The 27462-nt window shown below is 42.2% G+C and overlaps 1 protein-coding gene across 2 annotated transcripts in view; it reads right to left on the bottom strand.

Annotated features, from left to right (window-relative positions):
* LOC146990099 (nuclear receptor ROR-alpha A-like) overlaps positions 1-27462 on the bottom strand; it is a 223922-nt gene that overhangs the window by 1235 nt on the left and 195225 nt on the right. For both annotated transcript variants that reach the window (XM_085768942.1, XM_085768952.1), the window contains 9 exons: positions 14880-14965; positions 5414-5555; positions 4983-5260; positions 4700-4892; positions 1680-1801; positions 1459-1591; positions 794-901; positions 237-347; positions 11-123 (listed from right to left, as the gene is read on the bottom strand). In XM_085768942.1, coding sequence (XP_085625068.1) covers positions 11-123; positions 237-347; positions 794-901; positions 1459-1591; positions 1680-1801; positions 4700-4892; positions 4983-5260; positions 5414-5555; positions 14880-14965 — 1286 coding nt within the window. The remainder of the gene's footprint in view (positions 1-10; positions 124-236; positions 348-793; positions 902-1458; positions 1592-1679; positions 1802-4699; positions 4893-4982; positions 5261-5413; positions 5556-14879; positions 14966-27462) is intronic.

Genomic DNA, 27462 nt, shown 5'->3' with positions numbered 1-27462 from the left:
GTTGGTGTACCTTGTTCAGCACTCCGTCCTCTCTCTGGTTCTTCTGCAGGATGTGTTGCAGAGCCAGCTGAGTCTTCTGCTGCAGCTTCTCCACCTGCAGCTTCTCCTGCAGCCAAGAACGGTCTACACACACACACACACACACACACACACACACACACACACACACACACACACAGCTGTCACATGTCTGGATCATAGACTGGACTGAGGTGAACCTGGGGGACGGGGCTTACCTGCTGAGAGCAGAACAAAGGCTGAGAAGAGAGCTAGCTCATCCTCTGTCAGGTGCAGGGAACAGAGACTCTTGGCAAAGTCAAACACTGACGTGATCAGATCATCACAGCCTGGGGACACACACGGGAGATAATCACAGACTAGTTTGACCGTACAAAAATAATTGCATAATTTTGTGCAGAACTGTAAGTGATGGTGTAAAAATATAATTCATATGTTTTGTAGAAAAAAATCCATGTGACAGATTTAATGGAGCGTGAGGGAGGAAATGTTTGGCAAGGTTGAGGTGCGTCCATGGAAACAATGTTCACATCCTGTGAATCGCTTACAAAGCAACATCAGATGTTACGTCACGTTCATTATTAGCCAAACTGTAAGGGATTGTTGGGGCCATTTTGATGTTCAGGAGAAAAAATATCCTAATAACCAATCAATCGGCAAAGTTTGAAGTCACAAGAAAAACTTACATCAGTTTTTATTGGCCAGCGGGCACATTGATACTGATACGTTTGAGACACAGATCTGCCAAAATCAAAGCCCCTCCCCCTCCACTCACCCAGAGCTCTGAAGACGTCAGGACCTGCAAACTTCCCATCAAAGTAGACAGCGTTGTTCTGAGAGTCAAACACCCGACACATCCGGATGAAGACGACCTCCAGGGAGCCTGGTGGAGAGAGACGGATGATTGATGACTGAAACCTAACGATTGTTTAATGACTCAATGCCAACTGTCCGATTAATGTGATCAATCACTAATTAAAGCACATTTACTTGTCAAACTAAATGGTTTTCATATATGAAGCAAATGATTTTGTCCTCATGATATAGTGCTATCAAAGTTTACAGCTAAAAGAAAGAGCACAATCACCATGGTAACTCGCACCAGTGTATCTAATGCATCCAATATATGGGATCATATTAAAAAGGTGATTCAGTACATTGCGACCAAGCATCAACTGAAACATGAAACTTCACTTCTAATGACCACTAGAGTCAGTCCCCATAGACTCCCATGTTAAAATGTCCAACATTGCAGCAGAAATAAACATGTTTACAGCCTGGTACAGAAACAGTTCAGTCACTACAGTTAATTTCTTCGTTCATGACGACTGTACAGGTTGGGTGGAATCAGACTCTGCCAAGATGGTGACAGTGGATCGGTTCACTCTGAGCGTCAGAAACCTGTTGCAGACACATCGACGTCAACGCAGCTGCTCTCACCAGCTTTCAGTAGCACGATCTGGTCGTTCTGGCAGAGATCCATGAAGCCGTCGATGCGCTTGGCGAACTCCACCACGTACTGGATGGCCTCTGTGATTTTCAGGGCACAGAGCTGCCACATCACCTCCCGTGGCTGCACAGAGGGACGACACACACTCAGGCCTCCTTCAAGACATATGATGCAGAAAGAGGCCCACAGGTTACGAACACAGTGAACCCACCTTGCCCTGGTAGCTCTCCACCTCATCCTGCAGGAAGCTCTGCCAGCTCATCTGCTGCAGCTCCTCCCTCAGGTACTGACACGTCTCCAGGTGAGACTTGGAGATGACCTGGGACAGGTGATCTGACAAAACAGACAAAACAGAAATGTGTTTTTTTGGTTTTACAGTTTTTCATAGCTGCTGAAACACATTTCTTCTCAAAACTGTAAACACAAAACAACTTCAAACAACTTTCACAAAACTCTCTCAGAAGTATTCACAAACTTAGGGTGCGGCCTGAAGGGGTGGTCCCAGTGCAGTCAGTTTGTTATGTGAACGCGGCCTGATGACTGATGTGCGCCACAGGTTTTAGCAAAAAAGGCTCCTGTAGTTTGCTCCCGCAGCCTCGCTTATTTCTCAAAATCTATTATTTGCAGAGTGGTTAATACAAATGATATAAAATGAAATGACTAGTGGTACAAATAACCTGTGTACTTGTGTACTACGTACATGTGTCCCATGGATTCATGTAAACATGGCGTACCACGCATCTTTTTCCAGTAAGTCATCATGGAAACATGATGCTCTGCCAGTGGTGTGGTGTTCGGACCAAAGTGAAAACAAACATGTGTGAACGCAGCCCATACTAGCAGAAAAATTTAAATGTATCATTTCAGCTTCTGGTGAACCAGTATGTGTGAAAACACCCTTAGTCACAATTACATTACAACACTAGTACCTGGGAAAATGAAGAAGTAGATCACACTGTAAATGTATCGCACCTTTGCACTATTCTTATGTCCAATATACACTTGAACTAAATTGTCTATATACAAGTACAGTTACTTCTGAAATGACTGTTCTTGGTCTGAGTCTTGCTCTTCCTCCTCTTCAACGTTCATCAGCAAAAAGTGTGAAGAGTTTTAAGTTGTGTGTAAGCGATGACACCTGTGCTGTGCCTGTGTTTAACTTGTGCAACCTCTGGTCACCATTTGGCATCTAGAGTTGTGCAAAAAGGTGGTATGAGATCTGAAATGTGTGTCTCACTGGTAAAAATTGATTCATATAATTGATTCAGTAATTGGGTTCAGGCCACTGAGAATTTGATTCAGACAATGGAATTTAGTGCTTATGAACTCTCCTTCACATCTTTGACCTAACGAGGTTGAGGAGATGAGGTCAGATGGGAGATGATGTGACCTGATGTTCACCACTATCACAGCAGTCTATCATCCTGACTGTGTTTTATGGTAAAAAGGAAGGATTCAGTCCTCTAATCTGTTTCTACTGTTTGAAACTTTGTCAACATAATGTTTGTGCAGCTCAGATCAGAAACCAACTGTAATTATTTTTCTCCGTGCTGCTGCTGCTAATTGTTCCAGAGACCAAAACAACACAAGGTACAAAGACTCATCCAGCTCATACAACTGTTTATTTGGATCAGGGGCTTGGAGGGGGGGTGGGGGGGTTGGGGGGTATTACGGTAAATGCTTTTGTCAAAGAAAGAAAAAATCTCCAGAGAGAATAAAAAGATGATTTCCCCCAACGAGCGCCCCGCCATGTCCCAATTGGCCCTAATTAACAGACAGCTAATTACCACACAGAGATTTTAATGAGCTCTGAAGATGAGTTTCTAACCTCCTGCTATTTTAAACCACCTCTCTCTCTCTCTGTTCGCCCCACAATTGTTCCTCTCTTTCTCTCTCCTCCTCTATTCTTTCTCCATATCTTCTTTGTGTTTTCTATTCCTCCATCTCTCCTTTTCTTTGTCTTCTCTTCACCTCTTTCAAGATGTTTCCTCATCCTTTATCTGTTTGCTTTCCCCTCCAGCTCTCTACTCAAACCTCTACCCCCCCTTTGCAGCCAGGAGCCTATGCACAGCTCACAGAGGGGCTCAGACCTGAACCCCCCCAACCCTGAAAATAAGAACAAGCTCTGAATATGCAAATAATGTAGGGAACTTTCCATCCTCTCTGTGTCTTTCCCCGGAAGTCCCTGCACACATGCATGATGTTATGGCCTGCTGCTGAAGTGATATTGTGTCATTCAAGCTTTGAATGAATGTCCCTTCATACACACATAGCTGAAACCTTACGTAATATATTGGTTGACTCATTACACAGTGACCTTTTTATTCATTATACACAGTGCAACATTTTTCGGTAACACTTAACTTGGCAGGTGGGTGCACATTCATAAGACCTTTCATAAGGTCATTTATGCGGCTTCATAAGGCATGACTCAGCATTCATACATCGAGTTACATTGCTATGGAATAGCGAACTGGGGAATTTTGTCAAAATAAAAGTCCCCTAATTGCACCTGGAAATATAAGAACAAAATACCCATATCAGCATTCTAGGTTTTGCATGTTATTTAATTGATGAACGTTACCTTGCATGTCATAATACTGAGGGATTCATAACTGAATGGCAAATGATGCTACCCCTGGAATGGTTTAGTGTCTGGGCAACTTTGGGTGACAGGAACAAAGCAAATAATGCATAAATTCTACATACATGACTTTAACTTAGCCTTTGAACTTCCAGGTGTGATAAAGGGACTTTGATGAAACATCTGGGTAACACACTATGCATTTGTGACTGTTTTATAATGAACAATTTCAACAGAATGCTATTAGGGGTATATTGTTCTTGTATTTTCAAGTGAGATCAGGGGACTTTTATTTTGAAAAAAAAATCTCACTTTGTTATTCTATAGCAATGTAACCCGATATATGAATGCAGAGTAATGCCTATGAAGCCGTCATGAATGCATTACGAACACCTTATGAAAGATCTTATGAATGTGCTATGCACCCACCTCTCAAGTAAAGTGTTACCATTTTTCATATGTAATTTTTTGTTGCAGTTTTGTCATCACAAAAACTCAATGTTCACTTGCTTAGTCATGTAAAGTAGCATTAAATGTTAATATTCAATTAAAATATACTTTGACCATGTGAAGTTTGTGTCCATATATTTATGTCTCATACTGTATATGTAAACCCTGCCCCCCCACCTCTAACCCCTTTATCTCACCGAGCTCTGCCATGGACACTGGAGGCGATGCGTCGCCGTTACTGAAGGAGCAGTACGGAAAGAAGCCATTACTGGAGCCGTAGTCACATGGCGGTTCTGGTTTGATGCCGTTAATATCCAGCCCTGATTGGTCGGGAGAGGGTTGGATGTCCAGGTAGAAGGCACCTCCTCCTCCTTCACCTCCAGAATCGGCCTGTTTGTGGAGGAGAAAGTTAACACAGGTGTACATGGTGTCTATTTAGGCAGGCTGCATTTGTTTCTCCAAACAGCAAAACCCACAAACCTTGGATGACACCGATCCTCCCTCTGGAGAGTCCTGCTCCATGTAGCCACCAAGGTCATCAGGGAGCTCTGTGAGGCCGCTGGATGAGAGGCCATAGGGGGGGGACAGGGGCTCAGCCTCTGTGGGGCTCGGGCTGCCGAGGCAGGGGTGGGGCAGGAGGAGGGGGCTCTGCTGCTGCTGCTGCTGCTGTTGCTGCTGCTGTTGTTGTAGACGGTGTTTCTGGACCTCAGCGTACAAACTATCTCGCTGCTTCTTGGACATACGACCAAACTTTACAGCTGAGAGAGACAGATGAGAAGTTAGGATGGAACCAGGCTAGCTGTTTCCCTCTGCTATCAGTCTTTATGCTAAACTGAAGATAAGCTATATGAGACAAGATGAGCTTGCTTCTTTTACACACTGGTATGTGTGTGTGTGTTTGTGTGTCTAACCGTCTCGGGACATGCCCACAGCCAGGCATTTCTGCAGGCGGCAGTGCTGGCAGCGGTTTCTGCTTGTGCGGTCGATCAGACAATTCTTCTGGCGAGGACAGGAGTAGGTGGCGTTACTCTGCTGACTGCGTCTGAAGAAACCCTGGGACACAAGAAATCAGAGACACCATGCTCAGATCTTCAGTCAGCTTCCAGTTTCCTTTATTTACTTTCTACCATCCTCCACACAGAGCCCTCAGCCTCCACCATGAGCTACTTAGATGCATTTTGAAAAGACATGAGGTCTGGTTCCATTTTTATGCAGATGATTCGCCAATTTATTTACCCCTTAAAAGGAATGGTGATAGCTCTTTAAAATTGTTGGTGGAAAGTTTTCATGACAGCAAAGATTGGATGCCATTAAGCAATTTACACTTCAATAAGAGTAAAACTGAGCCCATGATTTTCCAACCCAGTGTTGCTTATGCTGCTCAAATGGATGTGGGTCCCTTAAACCACATGGTAAGGCCATTGAAACAGATCTTGACATCAAAATAAGCTGTGACACTTTGACCTACACTGACATACACTGATTTTAGAAATATTGACACAACCTTGACCCCTCTGATCCTAACAATTATAGGTCAATTTCAAAACTCCAGTTGTTATCAAAAGTTTTAGAAAAGGTGGTCTCAGCACAACTTTAAACTTTTATGTCTCATAATAACCTCTTTGAGGTTTATTTCTTTTAGATTTAAAGCAGAAGTAAGTGGTCCGGTCGTTTTCGCTAATGCTGCGTTCCAGGCAGGCTTTTGAAATCGTAAATTACAGCTTCAAGTCACAACTTACGACTTTGTAGCGTTTCAGGCAACCCACTCGTGTTTTTCCGACCTGTTTTACCGGTGAAAGTCACTATAACGGCCACTCGTAACTTCCGACCGGTGAACTCGTACCAGATCGAACTGGTACCACTTCACGGTCGGAAAAATACGAGTTTCCTTGAACGCACCATAACAGTCCTCGTCGCTACGTCACCACATTCACGGCGTCCCTTGGCTGCACACACAGCCCTGCATGCCGTTCTCTCTCCTCATTGGATAAAAACTGTAGGATACGATAAATGTTTTCTCTTCGGCTCAGAGCAGAGCAGAGGGACTGACAGACCCGTGTTTCAGTCCAAACACTCTATGTAAGTGATTGCTGTCGGAAGATATAACTATTTAAGACTTATATTAACACAAATATATCACTTACTTCTGCTTTAAGTGCATCTTTCGATACAGCATCACACAATTTGATCGTCTAAATAACTGGGTCAGAATCAAGGACACTGCACTTAATTGGTTTTACTCTTATCTTAGAACAAACCCTCACGGTCACCATAGGCAGTCACTCATCGTCTGCCACTAATATTGGTGTACCGCAGGGTTCAGTTCAAGGCCCGATCTTATTTTCTATTTATGTGTTGCCACTTGGTCAAATGATTCATCGCCACAATGTCTCTTTTCATTGCTACATAGACGACTCACAGATATACCTTCCATTGAGAACGGAAGACCCCAGAAGAGTTATCCATGCCCTCATCTTCTCAAGGGTTGACTATTGTAACTCCCTCCTCTCTGAGATAACCCGCAAATCACTGTCTCGCCTCCAACTGGTACAAAACGCAGCAGCTAGGCTTCACATCACTCCAGTCTTAGCATCCTTGCACTGGCTTCCAGCTTTTAGAATAGATTTTAAGATTTTACTGATCACTTTTAACTGCACCACAAACAACCCCCGACAAATCTGATATACAGTCTGACTCTAAAGTGAGTTCGAAAGACGGGCTGAAATCCAACAGTATATCTCCAGCCTTTACTGAAAACCCATAAACCAGACCACGTCTCCCCTGTTCTTGCTTCCCTTCACTGGCTTCCTGTACATTTTAGATTTTAGATATTTATTTTTTATTTTTAAAGCTCACAATGGGTCAGCGCCATCTTATAATGGTGATTTTTTAGAGCCTTGTGCTCCTTTGGGCACTAAGCTCCATGGACAAATTGTCTGTTCTTGTCCCTGAGCTTCAGAGCAGAAGGGGGTCCAGCTCTGTCAGGTGTAGCCCCCAAACTATGTGGAGTCCCCCCCCCCCTCTCTTTCTCTCTCTCGCTCCGTATCATGTACAGAGATAAATCTCCATCAGCTGCTCATTGGCTGTGAAATGAGCCTCCAGCTGCCTCCAGCTGGAGCAGCAGCTGAACACACCAGCTTGTTTGGGAGCTGCTTGAACAGAAGAAGGTTTTCCTGAGCCAAACAACTGTGACTGATGGTTCAGACTGAATGACCAGTGTTTCCCCTGAGACTCGAACAGTGGACGACACAGGCAGAACGAGATGCTGCCAGAGCAGGATGGTTCAGATTTATAGAGATAAGAAGGAAATGACGTGGGAATGGGGAATGATGTGATTTTTGTGTAAACACTGGATGATGAAGACAAACGATGGACTCTGTTTGATTACTGCTAAAGGAAAGTTACTGAAGGACTCGACAACTTGCTACAGTCTCTCTGTTAACAAGTCCATGGGTCGTTTGTGCAGCAGCTCATTAAAACATATATTAAAACATAGTCAGGTTCTGCTGCTGGGGTCTAGTGATCTAGTGGTTGTCCTGATTATGACAGGATCAAAGTGAAAGTGTTGTGACACTGTATAAATCAAGTCCACAGGAGGTTGTGGACTGAAGAATGTAACACAGGAGAGCAGTGTTTGATTCTCATGCCAAACCAACAATTTATGTATTCTGTAACCATGACAACACAGATCAACTAATTTCAAGGAAGTAGCCTAACTTACTTTAACCCAAGTCACCATCTTTTCTTAAACCATTGCCGTTACTAGGCCTACTGTTAAGACTGCACCACAGAGCTCCATAAGAAGTCCTTCCTGCCGTGGCCATTAAATGTACAACTTATCCCTCTCAGTGTCATTTTCCACCTTTTGCTACTTTAAACTCTGATATTAATGAAACTTCTCAACATCTGACTGGTGTTGACGTTCAGTCAAAATCATTTTACCTCTTCACATGGTTTCACAAAATATCGTGTCAAACTGTTTTTTTCTAATGATCCAATACTTTACAAAAAGTCTAAAAACGGTGAACAATTTTTGGTAACACTTTACTTGAATAGGTATTCATAAGCTTGACATAACACTGTCATAACAGTGTCATAACTCAGTCATGAATGTGTCATAAACATTATGTCAAATGTCATAATCGTTTATGACTGTTGTCATTAAGTGTCATTCGGTTTTTGTAATGACAACTTGACATTAATCAAAGTGACATTGCCAGAAGTCGTCTTTGTCATGACAACTTGACATTAAATTTGTTTGGGATGTCCTTCTTATGACAACCTGACATTAATCAAAGTGACATTACCAGAAAATGTCTTTGTCATGACAACTTGACATTAACAGAATATGCACCTATTTTTGTTTTTTATGGCAAGTTGACATAATGATTATTATAATTAGATGTGCAAGGTTACAGACCAATTCTAGCACTTGGTCATTGATGTTTGACAGGATATGGACAGGATAAATGAAAATAAACTCTGTATTTGTGCAGACTTCGATATATATATAATTTTATATATATAAAATTATAAAATATATTTTATATATATATATATTAGGGCCGGGACTTTAACGCATTAATTACGATTAATTAATTACACAAAAATTAACGCGTTAAAAAAATTAACGCATTTTAATCGCACTTATTTAAATTTTTTTTTTTTTTTTTTTCTCACGTGTGTCTACGTGCGGTGCGCCCGCACGCGAGAGAGGCGGCAGTTTGAGAGGCTGACTGGCAGAGATGAGAGCTGGTGAAACGCTAGCATGGTTATTTAAAACACCATCTCTGATCTCTGCCTGCACATAGATACACAGACACGGGCGCACGCTAAATGCGCTATATAGCGCTAATTGCTCAGCTGCAGCGCTATATCTATGACCTGTCACTGTCACAGGTGCATCTCATCTCATTATGATAGGACTTCACCCTCAGAGCTGATTGATACAGATTAAATGGTCTTTCCTGCCAATACAATATGATGATTACTGTAGTATTTAACTAGGCTACTTAAATCACAGAAGCATAAACTGATTTGTTGAACTCAGCCTGATGTAAACATTAATAAAACTCAGTAACCAATCACACAGGCAGCTCCATGTTGTCCCTGTGTGATGTTCAGGGACATCAGGACAGTCTGAAGACAGACAGCTCTGAGGGTGAAGTCTTATGCACCATGAAACACTGACAGGTCTGTAGCTACGTCTTGACCACATATCAGCTGTTCAGCTGCAGCAGAGGAAACGCTTTTTTTTTTTTTTTTTTAAACACGCCCCCCCCTCCCCTCCCCTCCCCTCCCCTCCCAGAGCGGAGCAAGCAACAAGCCTGCTGCTGCCTGCAGAAACCGAATGCGGAGTAAAATGTCATATTCACAGTCACAACTTCCACAATAAAACCAAAGATTACCTGTTCAACATAAACTCAGCACCGCTGCTGCAGCAGCCTGACCGGGGTCTCTCTGCACCGCGGCGCGCGGAGCGACAGGCCCCGACTCTTCCTGCTCCTCTCCCCCAGACACAGGACCCTGTCCTGGGTCACCCAGCGCGAAGAGTCTCCCTGTAGCATGAGGCTGTGCTTGGCGCTAGCCTACTAATGGCGGCGGTGCCAGTCCCGATGCCGCCGCTGTGCACCAGCTGCCGGTAATGAGGCGATGCCAGTTGCCGTCGTCGCCGTCGCCGTCCCCGGCAACGGGACCGCGGCGACCGCTGGTACGAGCAGCGCCGCCATTAGCAACCATTAGCACAGCCTCATGCTACAGGGAGACTCCTCGCGCTGGGTGACCGGCCACATGGTGCTGTGTCTGGGGGAGAGGAGCAGAAAGACCGGGGCCTGGAGCTCCGCGGCGCCGCAGTGCAGAGAGACCCGCTCAGGCTGCGGCTGCGGCTGGAAGCGGCTGTGTGACAGGGAGAGGAGGAAGACCAGGAGCTCAGCAGGGCCGCGTGTATATCGGACCACAGGACCATAATCGCTGTATAAACGATGTAAATAATAATTACCAATGCTCCAAATCGTAGACCATAGCTTTAACTCGTTACTCACTGGTTTCTTAGCGATGGTACAGCCTGAGGCCAGTATACAACAGGTAACAGTGTTGTTGTCTCTTTTCACCTCCTCTCTCCCTTGCAGTGATCAGTGCATGGCTGTATTATAGTGTCGGCAGCTTGTTAGATGATTGTGCTCCAGTGTAATCAGTACGCCTGAAACTCATCCAGTCAGAACCGTTCCGCGGTGCAAAATAAGTGCGATTAAATGCGTTAATTTCTTTAACGCGTTAATGTTTGTGTAATTAATAATTAACGCGTTAAAGTCCCGGCCCTAATATATATATATATAATATATATAGGCTATAATTTTTATTTTTATTTTTTTAAGTATATATTTTTTGGCTTTTCATGCCTTCATTTGATAGGACAGTTGAGAGACAGGAAATGGGACGCAGGGATTCGAACTGGGGCCGTCTGTAGTGAGGACTGTAGTCTCAACACATGGGGCAGGTGCTCTACCAGCTGAACTTAACACCGCCCCTGACTTCGATATATTGTCATGTGCATGCGCCGCATGCGCACATGTTTGTTTTCCTCATCGCTGGAGGCTTCACTGTGCATCCGTCTCAGCACCTGGGCCGTTTGTGCCATAGCGGAATGAACGGAGTGAATCCTCTCGTCAGTCATCCAGGATCTTTGTTTCCCAGAATGCATTTTGCGGTAACCGGCAGCGGTACTGGTAAAGCTAAGCAGCTAAATGCTGTTTTAATTCTGGCTGCAGCGCTGTTATTACGTTACTTTTTAAAGTTTTAATATTTTTTCATGTGAGAAAGTCACAGTGAAGATCCCCAGTCTGTGGTCAGTTTATCCAGATACCGCCTGTTAGGAGATTTCCTCCGACGTTTTTGGAGAAGTGCAGAGCTAATGTGCTAACGTTAGCAGCTGCCGGTCTGCTGAGCTCTGGTCAACCTCTTCATCATCCCGGGAGAGAAAACGAGCGGAGTAATTTATCAGCAGGTTTTGAGAGGTTTACCGCCTTCCGGTTAAATACTTTTTAGGAGATAAATTTGATTAAATCTAACAACTGGCAGTCACATTAGTTTGTTTGAATGTAAAGTGGAGTTTCAGGTGTGTATTGGACAGGAGAGCTTCACATTGTGTTTTGTTTGTTAGAATATTTAAAAGTGGTAAAAAAATACTCACGAGAAATAAAAGTTTATTGCATTTGAAAGGGTGTACTTGCATTGTTATGGAATATTATTATTATATTAGTGGTTAATTTGGTCTCAAAATAATGTTGACAATAATATTGTTTATCTGCAATAATTTGTGGGACAATATCGTCCAGCAAAATGTGTTCTCGTCACAGGCCTACAGTCAGTTCAGGATATGTTAATGACAACTCAAAATGCTACCACTTTACTTGAGTTTGCAGAATATCTTCATTATATTGTCATAATTGTGTCGTGACAGTCAGTTTATCCTTCATGATATGTTAATGACAACTCAAAATGCTACCACTTTACTTGAGTTTGCAGAATATCTTCATTATACAGTCCCTCCAGGATTTCGCGGGCTTTTTTTGTGATTGTTGCGGCCTAAAATGCCTGAATTTGCGGCCACATTTTGAAAAAATTGCGGTGAATGTTGCGATGTTTTAAGCCCTTTTGTTGCGATTAAATTGCGGGAGACAGCGAAAGTTGCAAAAAAAAGTTGCAGTTTTGTTCTGAATAATTAAAAATCAAAGGAAAATTGAAAATTTTAAAATGTCACAAATTAATGTGATGTCATGTTATACCAGCAATTTTCCACTTGTTAAGAAAGGCACAGGAAAATTATATAGAGTTGAAAGTTGTTTTACTTTTAATTAAAATGTCTGTTTAAAAATCGTGGTAAAAGAACTGTTTTATTAAAACAGTCCAGTTTTTGAATAAAAAGGGGAGGGTGGCTACTCAAGTCCAGGGCCAGGGCTTTAGGATGGGGGAAGGGGCACCTGGCCGCCGGCTGCTCCGCTCCGGCCCTGCAGTGGCGCACTCACTGGATTCCCCCTCGGCGAGTGCTGCGGGGTTGACACGGCCTCGGGTGGTCAACCAGGACAACTCACACAATACGTTCAACTCAGCTTGTGTTCCTTTACTTATCACTTTGTGCACATTGTATCAAGTTTCTTGCCGTCAGCCCAGCCACGCTGTTCCTCCGTGGACTCACTTTCAACCACCGCTCCGTCCAGACTCGCACTCTCTGCTGTGTAACTCGCGGAAAGCACCGACAATTGGTCCAATTTGCGGAAAAGTTGCGGTGATTGTACAAACTTGCAAGATCGCAAAAATTCGCGGGGATTGGCTGAATTTGCGTTAATTGTTGCGATCGCAACATCGCGAATTCCTGGAGGGACTGATTATATTGTCATAATTGTGTCGTGACAGTCAGTGTATCCTTCATGATATGTTAACTCATTGAGTGCCATTGACGTATATGTACGTCAATCAAAATCCAACGCTTGAGTGCCAATGACGTACATATATGTCAAATGCAGTTTTCTGCGGCTGGTAAATGGGGATGCTGTCGCGCACACTGAGTAATTTTGGGACTTCTGGGATGTGTAGAACGAAGAAGACTGTAGATCAGAGCAAGAAGTGAAAAAGAAGGAGAAGACGAGTGCGATCGGTACAGAGATAAAAAAGTTGGGAAAAGTTTCTATTTCTAGAGAAAAACGACAGGCAGAGCCCGGAACAAGTGTAACGTGGAGCTGGAGGAAAGCTTAGCCACGGATGCTATTAGCATAGCTCCAGCATGAAGTGATCGGAGGAGGCAGGAAAGGTAAACTGATCTAGATGATCAGCACCAAAATGCGGAAGCGAAAGCGGATCGCGGAGTCAGTTTCACCAGTTGCTGTAAACCGACGTGACGACGAACCGAGAGATCAGCGCGGTGCGTCGCTGCCGCGGCCGCGTCCAGCAGAGAGGCTGAAGACGCCATGACGTCTCCCTCCCTCCTTCAGAGATGAGGGGAAGCAGCAGGAGGAGAAGGAGGGGAGCGGGGAGGAGAGGGTTAAGAGAGGGTGAGGGGGCAGCAACTGCAGGAGAAGGAGGAGAGCAGGCATCACTCTGCAGAGAGACTCCTACTTGTTGTTGTATTTTAGTTTTTTTTTTTTTTTGTACAATGAAAAAACATGTGAAATGAAATTTTCAGACGTCTTACATGTTTTTGAAGCCAAAATTAAAACGGATAAATCACTGTTTTTCTTGAGAGACTCTCTTTCACAAAAATGCATTTTTCTCAGCTTTCTAGAAAAAAAGTGGTCTTTTTGGTGCAACCAGGCTCTATTCAGCTTAAGATAAATCAAGAATGGAACAAGGTACAAACAAATGTTTTTTTCCCTAGTTAAATAGAGAGTCTCCTCTTTCCTTTGAGCTGTTTTGTGTTTTCAGAGTCATAGTACAAAATATTCTCTTGGTCTTAAAATATTACTCAAAATGCCCCGAAACGCTGGCACATAGCACTGACCATTTTATAAAAGGGCTGGCACTCAAAGAGTTAATAACAAATAAAAATGCTACCACTTTACTTGAGTTTGCAGAATATCTTCATTATATTGTCATAATTGTGTCGTGACAGTCAGTGTATCCTTCATGATATGTTAATAACAAATAAAAATGCTACCACTTTACTTGAGTTTGCAGAATATCTTCATTATATTGTCATAATTGTGTTGTGACAGTCAGTTTATCCTTCATGATATGTTAATGACAACTTAAAATGCTACCACTTTACTTGAGGTTGCAGAATATCTTCATTACACTGTCATAATGGTGTCATGACAGTCAGTTTTGGGTATCATGTCAAACATCATGGTCTGTAACCTAGCACATCTATTATATCATTATGTCAACTTGCCATGAACACAAAAATAGGTGCATATTCTGTTAATGTCAAGTTGTCATGACAAAGACATTTTCTGGTAATGTCACTTTGATTAATGTCAGGTTGTCATAAGAAGGACATCCCAAACAAATTTAATGTCAAGTTGTCATGACAAAGACGACTTCTGGCAATGTCACTTTGATTAATGTCAAGTTGTCATAATCAAGACAACCCAAACAATGTCAAGTTGTCATTACAAAAACCGAATGACACTTAATGACAACAGTCATAAACGATTATGACATTCAAGTAAAGTGTTACCCAATTTTTTCTACTTTTCTCTTTAATTAATTGACAACGCCCTACATTAAACTGATGACCTTTAATACTGTCAGATGACCTGTGGCTGAAATTGTAACTGTAACTGTAACTGTGATATGGCCCATCAAACCTGTCTCTATGACGACTTCCGAGAAAGCTCAGATTAAATAGGAAGTGAGATCATGTAGGGGGGGTGGGGGGTTTACCTTGCAGCCCTCACAGGTGATCACTCCATAGTGAATCCCGGAAGATTTGTCTCCACAGATTTTACAGGGAATGATTTCAATCTGAGCTGCAGAGAGAAAAACAACAAACATCAGAGTAAACAAAGACTCACAGTGAGGGTCAGCAAATATGGAAATTAAGGCTGTGAAAACAACAACAACAACAACAACGTTACCAACAATAAATGATAAATATAATGAACAATTAATTAAAGCAAAAAAAAAAAAACTGGAAAAAATGTAAGATTCAAGCGCCTATTAAAAAAAGCAACAAAATAAATGAACTCATATTTGATTATGTGTTAATTAATTCTTATTGATGGGCTGCACCTGTCATCATGTCAACATAAACATCTACGTTTTTATTCCTTCAGAGAAATGTCTGAGGATGTTGAAGCTTCAGAACCTGGCGGCTCAGTGTGTGAGCACCGACTGTATTTATACACTCAGCAGTTTGAAACAGTGACAGTTCGGCTCTGAGCAGCTAAATTTAGCAGAGGGAAGTTATGTAAGAGTGGAGCCACATGAGCACACACACACACACACACACACACACACACACACACACATACATTAAAAACAAAGTGTGGAGACAGACGATCGTCTCTCAGCTGTTCGTCTGTGAAACAGAAACACTCGTCTGCTTCTCCTCTCTCTATTTCCCCTCTTTTTCAGAGTTTGCTCCTGGTAAAGGAGTGAAGCGCTGGCTGATCAAGATTTGCACGTGTGTTTGTGTTTTACAGCTCTAAACAGTAACTCAATTTGACTGTGGTTTTTAAAATAAACACGTGATGACCTCAGAGGTTAGTGTTTTCAGTAAATTTCATTGTCAATCAACTGACCAGTTTAAGCTGTAAACCCAGTCTCATTGCAAATCAATACAATTACCCAGCAATACTCATACACAGATTTAACCCATCCTCTTAAAAACAGATATAAACCAGTAAAAGTTTCTCTATCAACCAGGAAACATGTAAAAACTCAGGACGTACTGTATGTACTGTAGACACAACACAGTGAGATAAAAATGGCCTGCTGCATGTTAAACCCCTGACTCTTATTAGCCATGCCTATGCTGCACGTTCAACTTCAAAACCAAGACGTCTTCTGTTAGCAGGGTTGGTGTGTAACGGATTACACGTAACGGCGTTATGTAATTAAAATACAAAATATGAGTAGGCTAACTTTATTCCGTTATAGTTACAGTTTAAATTGGTGTAATCTAAATACAGTTACTTTATTTTGAAAAGAGGGATTACTTGGATTACTTTAGCCTACCGCACTACACGCAGGTTGCTCTGACTGTGCGGACGCTTGTTGCACTGTGGCGAAGTTAGAACCATCAAGGTGGGAGAGGGACGGACAAAACAGCGGCGACAATTAACCCTGCTCCGCCGGCCCAGAGTGCTCTCATGCGGGGAAAGAAAGGAGGGTTTCGTGCTAAACTCGCCGGCCGTCTCTGCTGAAGTTGTTGCTATCGGGATGCCCAGCATATTCCTCTTCAATGTCCGGTCTCTGGTAAACAACATGAATGAACTGCGACTGGATCACGTTTTTAAAAGGATCCTGGACTGTCATGATGTTTCTAATGAGCATGGTTCAACAGCAACGTCACACTGTTTCCAAAACCACACCGACTTCAGCAGAGAAGTGAGTGTAAGTACAGTTAGGTACGAGGTTGAGGGGCTGTAGTCTGGACTATAGAGGAGATAGCTGCTCTAGGCCTACTATTTAAAAAAATCATTTAAATATGACTGGATGATCAATAACAAATTTATTTTGAATGTGGTTTGACAAATTCAAACACATACTGTATGTATTAATGCTTTAGTTTAAGCCACAATAGCTTATAAATTCATGTGTAAGATAATTCTCTAAAACAAATTCAGTGTCCTAGTTAAAGGTAGCCTCGTAAACCAGCCTCTCGCGGAGGTGCATTTCATTTCATTCCGAGGGAGAGTCTGGCCTCATCCCCATTCTAAACATTTGGACTGAAACCCTCAGAAGGCCGAGCCAATCAGCGTCGCCCGCTGTGATTGACACAGCACGTTGGCCAATCAGGGACCGACTGGTGCAAAGCCCCGTCACTACACCAACTTGCTGATTGGCTGAATGGGGTTGTCTGTCAACGCTACTACCAAAGATATTAAACCATCTTTGCTACTAGTCCCGCCTAGCTACCGGCCATCCCAAACGCTTAGAGGAGGGATGAGGCCAGACTCTCCCGAGAAATGAAATGAAATGCATTTCTGCGAGAGGCTGGTTTACGAGGCTAAGTTAAAGGCCCTCAGGCAGGCGATTTTGAAGTAGCCTAATCTAGAAAAAGCAAAAATCTTCGCACATCCACTTCTCAGGCAGGTGCGTCGGAGGGCGACAATCAAGTCCAAATTAGAAAAAGAAGAGTTCCCGCACACTAAGCCAACTTGCAGAAAGTCTGCAAGTTGGCTTAGTGTGCGGGAACTCTTCTTTTTCGAAGTAGCCTAATCTAAAAGTAATCCAGAAAGTATTCAGATTACATTACTTTACTTGAGTAATCCAGTTACATTACAGATTACATTTTAGGACATGTAATCAGTAATCTGTAAGGGAATACATTTTAAAAGTAACCCTCCCAACACTGTCAGTTAGTGTAGAAACTGCAGCGTTCACAGCAGAACCTCTGATATTTTGTTTCCCTGGGTACACTTCTCTTGTTGGGTCAGTTTTTTGCAACACGTGTTTTGTCAAGTTGATCAAGTTATTTTATGATATGTTTGTGTCTTTGCATGTGCTTTCTTAAGTTGCAGTGTGTTGAGCTTTCAGGGCCACCGTAGATTTTCTTTTTCTTTTGACCTGAAATAATTTTTATGAATTTTATATACTCAAGTTTAAAATGTCTATCATAGTTGATAACTAAAACTGAACTAGACTAAAATGATTACGTAAAAAAAAAAGATGAAAAATAAAAAAGATAAAGTTGAATAAAGAAGATTAGGAATAACATATAGTGTTATTATGTTTGTGTTAAACCCTCTCTCTCTGTGTCCCTGTGTGCCTCAGTGTCACTCGGCCCCCCTCAGAGCAGGATTGACCACCTGACCCAGTGAATGAAGATTTCCACGATCGTCAGCTGAACACACAGCAGGAGTCAGATGAGCTCTCCTATCCTCAGTGAACATGCAGCGGCTCAGATCACAGTGTGAGGACAGTGAGGACGACTATTTACAACTTCTCACAGAGGACGACCTCAGACCAGCTCAACATGGATATCTGAGTCAACAAGTGGTTTTCAAGAGTGCAAACATCCCTGTAGTGAAAAACAGGACTTTGTTCTGTGATCAGACCACAGAGCAACATGTTTGTAATTCACATCATGTTGACGGAAATATACTGTACATGTCCCTATATCAAGAGTGATCTTGCCATGTTACCCACGCATATATTCATAATCTCGATATTTACTAAGACATACAAACTATTCAAAAACCAATGGTTAAATTAGTACAAATATATTGAAAATATCTTTATTATGATTTTTCATATGATATAAGATGTTATATGCTATCATTAAATTAAAACATATATTTGACTTAATACATATGAGGAAAAATGCTATTTGCTTACCGTAGATGACCAAATAATCGCCCGCGTGCAAATACGCGCCTGTGCTCTAATAGCCGCCGGGGTCCGACCTCATTTGGCAAAATAAACGCCGGTTCAATTAAACGCCCGGGCGATTAAGTGTTTACCATAGTCTTGCACAGAAAACAAAAGTTTTTTTTTAACAGCGCTTCACCGGCTCTCACCTCTTCTGTCAGTCAGCCCCTCCTCTCGCTCTCTCTCTCTCTCTCTCTCTCTCTCGCATGCAGGCGCGCGCACACACACATACACACACACACACACACAGACACACAAACACAGGCGCGCTAGACTGAGGGATATAGGGATATAGATAAATGCGCTAATGTACAGTGTTGAAATTACCGCGATCGACCCCCCCTTCCGCTATCATTCATAACACTGCTCTGATCAGCTCCCTGTGTCGCGGTTACACAGACAAACTGTCTTTGTATTTATTGTCTGATGTCAATAAAGATGCGTCGGGGGGAAAAAGTAGTTTTGTTCCAGTGGTGCTATGGTGAGCTCCTTGTTCTTTGCATGATGGTCTGGTGCTGCTCATTGCAAAAATAAATTGTAGCCTGTTGCAAATACGCGCCTGGTTCTTATAAACGCCTGGGGTCCAAGTCGATTTAGCATATTAAACGCCCGGGCTAATAAATGGTCATCTACGGTATATACTGTATTATTTCCTTTTTTATTTACATTCTGGTAAACTGGCACCAGACGTTTGAACCCACTGTTTATAATATCAATATATATTTACAGGCTGTGAGAGGAAATATTTCTGTATCTGGAATATACAATAGAGGACACACATCAAGTGTTTTACTCATAGTGATGTAGTCAACCAGCTTTTTATTGTTGCACTGTACCACAATTCTAATGTCACACAGTCAGAACTGGGTTTGCTTCATGAGTCATCACGACTCTATCTTTATGTTTGCTCTTTTAGATTTGGGAGTAGCATTGATCTGTATTGGAATCTGCTGCTCTGATTAAAAGGGATATGACTAAAGGATATGTGTCACCTGTTGAGCTTGTGTCACCCCATTCATAACATCTGTGTCCTGTGCTGTGTGATTTCTTTTTGCTTAAAATATTTTTTCTTCTGGAACGAGTTATGTAGCCTGATGCATCAGCCGCTTATTTCATTACATTTCAAAAAGCGTCTGAACCTGAGCCATAGGGATTTGTTTGCTTCCGGGAGGCGGTTGCTTACATTTGCTTCAACTAATCGCTGCTGCTTGGTGGTCACGTGTGCTATACACCGGTTAAGCTCATAGGTTAATCTTGAGCGCTTGAGTTCAACGTCATCGCCTTCACTTACCCGTCTGTTCGCTGATTGGTCCGTCCGCTCTGGCGAACGGAGCAAACAGAAACGCATTGCTAGTGTCCTGACTACATTGTTGAGGCAAATGAAATTTGCCGGAACCAGTAGGCGGCGCTAGCCTGGCTACGAGTTATGGTGTTCACTTGCACCAACCGGGCAAACAGGCATCACCCAGCACAACCCCAGACCCACAGTATCTGAACCACTTAAAACATCTGAGACCAGGGCAGTTGTTCAAGTGTCTGGAGCCAGGCTTTGTGGTCAGGGGACATGACTCTTAATTCCCTTTAAACACAGAGACTGACATCTGTGGCGTGTTGGACGGTGCCGTCCTCTATTAGAAATCTCTCATTTACACTTGCAATGACCCAGTGCCACAAACAGATTCAATTAACAAGAGAAGCCGTTTCTGTGCGTTCTGCTGTTCTTCTGTGATTTTCACCACACCACCTGTATTTTTATTTATATAGTATTTTTACTAAGTGCTGTGAGGTCTGTGATCTAAGAAATATAAGATATAAGAACATTGCAACTTAAGGAGCCTGACATTAAACAAATTAACTAAAACTACGTAGTATGGACGTTTCATACAGTATAAAGGTAGATGTCCATGATAAATCAGGTCTAGGGTCTACATTAATACTGTGAAAGTATCAAAGCCTCAGTCCACAGAGAAATGCACACAGCCTATATATAGAAACAGAGCCTTAAAAGAAGCTGTCAGGACTTCTGTGACTTTGTGATGTCACAACAAAGCAGTCACCAAGCCCCGTCCAACAGTGACATGTCACCTATCAGTGGATATGTTGCAGTGTCCCATTTCAAGGGCTGGATCCTTAAGAGGACCCAGCCTTACCAGCCTCTACGGAGGCAACAGCTTCCTCCGACGGCCGCATTAACCATTGGTAAATGGGACGGTCTAGCCTTCAGAGAATTTCCTGAACGTGTCCAAATGTAACCAACGTCCTAACTTTAGACATTTGAAATGTCTAAAGTTGATTTCCAACGGCTCCTTAGCTCCTCACCTCAGGCTATGCGGCCAGCAGAGCCCCGCTCAGCGGGCAGCCACGCCTCCAAGCCGGGCCGCAGAGCGGGGCTACCATGGCTACAGCGTGGAGACGCTTCAACATTCAGATAGCTAGCATGCTAGGTGGCAAATAATAGCGGCACCCAAAGAATCTTGGGATACGGGAGGCCACGGAGGATCAGTGCAAGGCATCCTCCTAGAACCAGTAAAGGAAGACCCGATTTGGAGGAGCCTTCCAATTGGGACAGGCCTTGTCAGGATGTAATCGGCCTCCAAAGGATGCAGCCGCTGAATTGGGGCACAGCTATTCTCAGAATGTATCCACAATAAATTTGTCCATCTTCACATATCAAAAAATCTATATGGTGGATTTTTCTATGACATATAGGCTAACATAACAACAAATATATATGACATATTTATATACAATTTTCTCAGGCTTTGATGGATCTGTATTTACATAACATACACCTATGCACCTATACACCTTGCACATACATACATAACTGTGCAGCAGCTTTTACACAATGAATCCTCACACATGTGGTGGTGTTTATGTGTGTGAGGATAACAGTGGTCAAACATGTCAGCAGATCCACACTGAGACTACAAATAAATAATTAAGGTCATTAAGATACTCAGATTTGGTATGTACACATACACAGTAATACCACAACCACACACACCTAGCAAACAGAAAAATGCTTCACACTTACACACCACAGTACTGAAACCACTCACACATACACAGTGAGGCGTCTGTGCTGCAGCTTCCTCCCTGTAATTAGCTCTGAATGTTAATCCCATCTGAATTGTGCGTTTCAACATCAAAGGGGACGTTCAAAAAAGCCACCGCCTGAAATGAGAGCTGCAGTTATTTATACAACCAGCCGCAAACACAAACATCTGCCTGCTGCACTCTGTCCACCACCCGCAGTGGAGCGGCATCTTCTCCTCTGGCTGATGACTAAAAGAGACAGTGAGGAGGAAGAAGACGGCGAGAAGAAGAAGGAAGAGGACACTGAGCTGGTTTCAGTTTACAAATACTGTAGTTTTTCCTACATTCATCTCATTATGAATAATCTGAGGTGCAGAGGTGTGAATATGTAGAAGTGAAGGGATGTAGATACGTAGAGGTGTAGAGATGTAAAAATGTTGACCCAGAAGTCTAGCGATCATGATGATGGTGATGATGGTTATATTGATGTCATCTTTTCATCTTTTCTTTTCCAATGTGGTCTCCTTCCACAAATGGCAAATAAACTGACTCTTCCTCTTCCTCTGCCTCAGTCTGACCTTTGCTTGATGAGTCAGATCAGACAACATTACATCTCTCCTCCTCTACTGAGTCTTCATCATTCATCAAGGGGATATTATTTTAATGAATCATCTGCTATAACACACACACACACACACACACACACACACACACACACACACACACACACACACACACACACACACACACAGATCCAGCTTCTGTTTGTCATCTGCTGCTGTTTATAGATCACCTTCCTCTTCCTCTGTCCCCAGATAAAACATATCTACCTTCTCTTCATCAGTCTGTTGGAACCTCTCATTGCACACCCATATCCTGTCTTACTGAGAACCCCAGAGCATCAAGGGAAACATCTCCTGAACTAGGAAAGGATGTGTAATTTCAGCTTCACACCCAACCTTTCTTCCAAGTCAAAACCAGGTGCATACATTACCCACAGTGCAACTGTACCTCTGACAGGTGATGGGATGTGTAGTGCTCGTAACCCTATGTGGGTCCGATGTGGGGGTGTGCATCACATCCCTCTACAAACAGAGGGTGAGTTTGCGGTGCTGAGCGGCGTCCTCCAACAGCCTCTGTTCTTTAATCTCCCCACCAGCCTCCAGATGACCTCAGCCTGGATGTAATAACGGCAGACATATGGCCCCACACCGACACCCTCCTGCAGCCTGTCAGCAGATGAAGCAGCAGCTTGTTCCTCAGCCACAGTTGGTGGTACACTCTGTCACCTCTCCATCATCTCCAAACGGCCCCTGCTCTACCTCCACATACAAGTTACTCTGAGGTTAAGGATCTCCTCCTCCGCTCCTGATGTTACTTCAGTGTATAACAGTGACCATCACTCGTGCTTTGTCAGCGTAAGTGATACCAAGACTGTGTTTACAAGCTGAGGCGTCTAATTTTAAAATAACTGTATTTGAATTACATAAAGAATTTCAACTCCGTCCCATAGCGTGGTGAATGTGTAGGTCACAACTTGTCCACCAGAGCATTTTGGATATGTTGGGTTGTGTATTTGATGAGTTTGATGAGGGAAACCAAGAAATCCCATTAGCCTCCGTAGCGTAGCTCTGAGCAGCTCGCCGCTTGGCTTGGCTGTTCTAAAAAAAGCTTGCACCGACAAGTAAAGGTAACAAACCTACTGCTATGACTATAGGGATTATGGCAATGGGCCAATTTGCAAAATATTTGCCTTTTATTTAAATGTATCACTTCTTCAATTGTCAAAGAGAGAAGTCAGTGATTTGGGGTTTTGATGTTTTCTCACCACACTGAAACTTGTTTTCTATCTCAGTCTGTCATCTTATCGCTGTCTCAGTCTCAGTTTCATATTGATAGCAAAAACTGGAGCATCAACATAAGCATCAAGAAACACACCATCTAGCATCCACACAGTTTTCAGTACAATAGATGGATGGATTGGAACAAAAATTTGGCAATATAATTAGCAATTTCTCTATGAAGAATTCTTCCCAGCTTCAACAAAAAGCTCCACTCTGCATCCAGAGTTTGGAGACCCTTCAACTTTTCCAACAGTGGTCACATGTGAGGTTCTGAGTGAAAATGTCGGATGTGGTTCAGATGTTCATGTTCCCATGAGGATGATCTGTGATAATGAAGATCATTCTTATCTGGCTCTCATCTCACCAGGTCACATTTTGGGGTTCTGAGTTCATCTTGTGAATTGCCATGGCTGTATCTTGACAAGTTTATGTTTTTAATTGAGTCCTCAGAGAACAATTACACTTTCTGACGCTTACTCTGCACCCCAAAAAAGAAGCTGCTCTCAACGACGAAAACGTGAATTTAAGGACAGCTGGTCATCATAATTCAGTCAGCAAACATCAACAACTAACACAGCACCAGCTGTAAAAGGCCTTGGAAGGATAAGGTAGGAAAAATAAAAAGACAGGAGAAGCTGAAAAGTATTAAGTGCAATTTACTTTAAAAAAAAAAAAAAAAAAACTATTAAAGTTTTTTTTACCGTTTTATTGATCACTAAATAGCAATGACTTTGAAGTTGGTTTGATCTAAAAAATAAAATGAACTAGAAACAGCATTTCCTAACGGAACATGCGTGTGAATGCTGAAAGCCATTGCTGAACCATGCTGAATTAGCAGAATAAATTGACAAAGACATGCGTAATGGCATACAAGAAACATGTCCAAGGAAGGAATTGAACCCACAACTCCATGATTGGTAACCTAACACACTAACCATATGGCCGCAGAGGACCTGAGTTACAATGAGCTTTATACTATGAGGAATCAAAGACTGTCCAGTGACAGCTGAATAGTTGGAATCAGTCAGGTAAAGTCAAGCAACGACATGACTGAGGCAGGAATCAAACCGATGACCTCATGATCACTAAACCTTTACTCTGCCGCTTCGCCACAAAGAGCACACTGTTTCCAAGACTGTTGTCATTCATTGTAATGTGATGATGTGGTACAAATAATCAATGAGATAACGAACACCTGTAACCAATTGAAGGCGGGGGGAGGGGAGGTGAATTCTGCCAGTGAAGTCCCATAGTGGGCAGCGCAGGACAAGAAATGATGGATACAAATCATTCAAGAGCTTTAAGCCTGTGCATATTCAAGAGCTTTGCTTTTCTCTGCTGCATTCTTGGTTTTCAAAGTTCCAGTGCAAATCAATCTTAGTGCAGTGGTATAAACAAGAAACATGTTAACACAAACCAAGATTGAAAGAGGTAAAGAGAATAGGTGGGGGCGCATATGCATGATCAAGTTTGATCATGTCACCAGACCAAGTGGTATTGGTTAAAGTTCAAAGTGGCTGACACACTAACAAGATTACTCAGGTGGGATTTGAACCAGTAACCTTGTGGTTGGATGGCAGGAACCTTATCCACTGGGCTATTCCAACACTTCTGGTGAAGCAGAGGTTGAGACTTTGATGAATGTGAGATTTTTCAATGATGCTTTGAAAAAAGACACTGTGTGCCACAACCACACCAAGTAAGGAGAGGACTTTTTTGTGACCTGTGACTAATTTTTGGTGAATTAAAACGAATTAAAAAGCACTTAACAGCAAGTTACAAAGTTGAGCTCCTTCTCCTGCTGCTGTGAAAAAAAATGCATTTAAAAAATATTTTAAATTATTATCTAAGTCTCTTTGCATTTTTGACAAGAATTTTAGCCAGAAGACAAGTGTGGCTACAAAACTGGAGAAAATAATGTGTCTAGAGTTTAATTTGTGGCTGTGCTGACAGTTTAGCCAGAAAAACTCTAGAATGTTTTTTTGCCTCTCTCCACTCTGGCTGACAATGTCACCACTCTAGCTCTGCTCGTTAGACGCAACACACACCCATTATAAAGCTGGATTTTGTCAAAAAACGTAATGATTTTAAAACTGCCAAATATCAGAAACTGTTGAAGATATCAATAAGCTGAGTCATAGAGGAACACTTAAAAAGTTTGTCTACAGCTTAGAATTTGAATGAAGTCTCTAGCAGAAAGTATGGTGAAGCTTTAGTGGCTGAAAGAAGTAAGAAGATTTGAAGAGTTTGAAGACTGTTCCAATGCATTCTCTATGGGGGGGGGGGAAAATCAGAAAAAGTTAAATATTTGAAAAAGTATAAAAAGTATGAAAAGTTTGAATACATCTGATAAAGTCCAGAAAAAGCTGCACGTTTTGATATATGAATTGCTGAAATAGCACAAAGTATGAAGGACTAGAAGAAGACCATAAAAAGGCGGAAGAAAATGGCCAAACAGAAGAACAATAGTGGGAATGCTTTCAGCATTCACACTAACTAGAAAAAGCATTTCCAAGAATGGAAATGGTGTGAATGCTGAAAGCAATGCTGAATGAGCTGAAGAAATTGTTGAAAGAAAGAAAGAATTACAGAAACAAGAGAGAAAAAAGAAAAGGACAGAAGGGAAGAAAGAAAACGAGAAGGGTAGATGGAGAAAGAAAGAAACAAAGAACAAAAGGACAGAAAGAAAGAAAAAGACACAGAGAGAAGGGTAGATAGAGAAAGACAAAAGTAAGAAAAACAGAAAGAAAGACAGAAAGATAGAAGAAAAAGAGAATAGAGAACTAGAAAAAGCATTTCCAAGAATGGAAATGGTGTGAATGCTGAAAGCAATGCTGAATGAGCTGAAGAAATTGTTGAAGCAATGCTGAATGAGCTGAAGAAATTGTTGAAAGAAAGAAAGAAGGAAAGACAGAAAGAAAGAAAGAAAGAAAGAAAGAAAGAAAGAAAGAAAGAAAGAAAGAAAGAAAGAAAGAAAGAAAGAGAAAAAGGAAGAAAGAAAGAAAGAAAGAAAGAAAGAAAGAAAGAAAGAAAGAAAGAAAGAAAGAAAGAAAGAAAGAAAGACCCTGACATGTTAACACAAACCAAGATTGAAAGAGGTAAAGAGAATAGGTGGGGGCGCATATGAATTATCAAGTTTGATCATGGGACCAGACCAAGTGGTATTGGTTAAAGTTCAAAGTGGCTGACACACTAACAAGATTGCTCACATGGGATTTGAACCAGTGACCTTGTGGTTGGATGGCAGGAACCTTATCCACTGGACTATTCCAACACTTCTGGTGAAGTAGAGGTTGAGACTTTGATGAATGTGAGATTTTTCAATGATGCTTTAAAAAAAGCCACAAGTAAGTAGAGGACTTTTTTGTGAAAATAGTGCAAGCATTGATCACCATACAAATGGTTGACCAAGGTAGGAATTGAACCCACAATCTCATGGTCAGTAGACTTTGACTTTGCCTCTAGGCCACAGTATACACACAGTTGCAAAGACTGGTGTCTGTTGATGAGCTGCACTCTGTCTCACTCTGAAGTTAACAAGCCCAAAGCTGCACCTGTTGGAAACACACTGTGTCAACACCAAGAAAGCTTGAGAGTCAAGCTTGAATGACTTACAATGAAAATTTCTGTGAATTTCAGGCTGAGAGCAGCAGTTTCAACATGAAGCAAGTTATCAGAAGCCAACAGAGGACGACTGGGAAAATAATTCACTATAATTGTTGTTGAGGCAAGATTTGAACCAGCAACCTAACCACTAGGCTACAGACAGAGACAGTATGTGAGGGGCAAAGAAAACCTTTAATAAGGGGATCACTGGCTTCTGCTTAAAAAAAAAAAAGTAAGGAAAGTGCAGAAATTAGCCACACCAAGTAAGAAGAGGACTTTTTTGTGACCTGTGACTATTTTTTGGTGAATTAAAATGAATTAAAAAGCACTTAACAGCAAGTTACAAAGTTGAGCTCCTTCTCCTGCTGCTGTGAAAAAAATGCATTGGGCTGAATGAGAGCAGAGAGCTCCCTGGCTGCATTTAAAAAATATTTTAAATT

Source organism: Trachurus japonicus, chromosome 3 (genome assembly GCF_045865225.1).
Source record: "Trachurus japonicus isolate A0001 chromosome 3, Traja_1.0".
Classification (NCBI taxonomy): Eukaryota; Metazoa; Chordata; class Actinopteri; order Carangiformes; family Carangidae; genus Trachurus; species Trachurus japonicus.
This window is presented reverse-complemented; position numbering and strand designations above follow the sequence as displayed.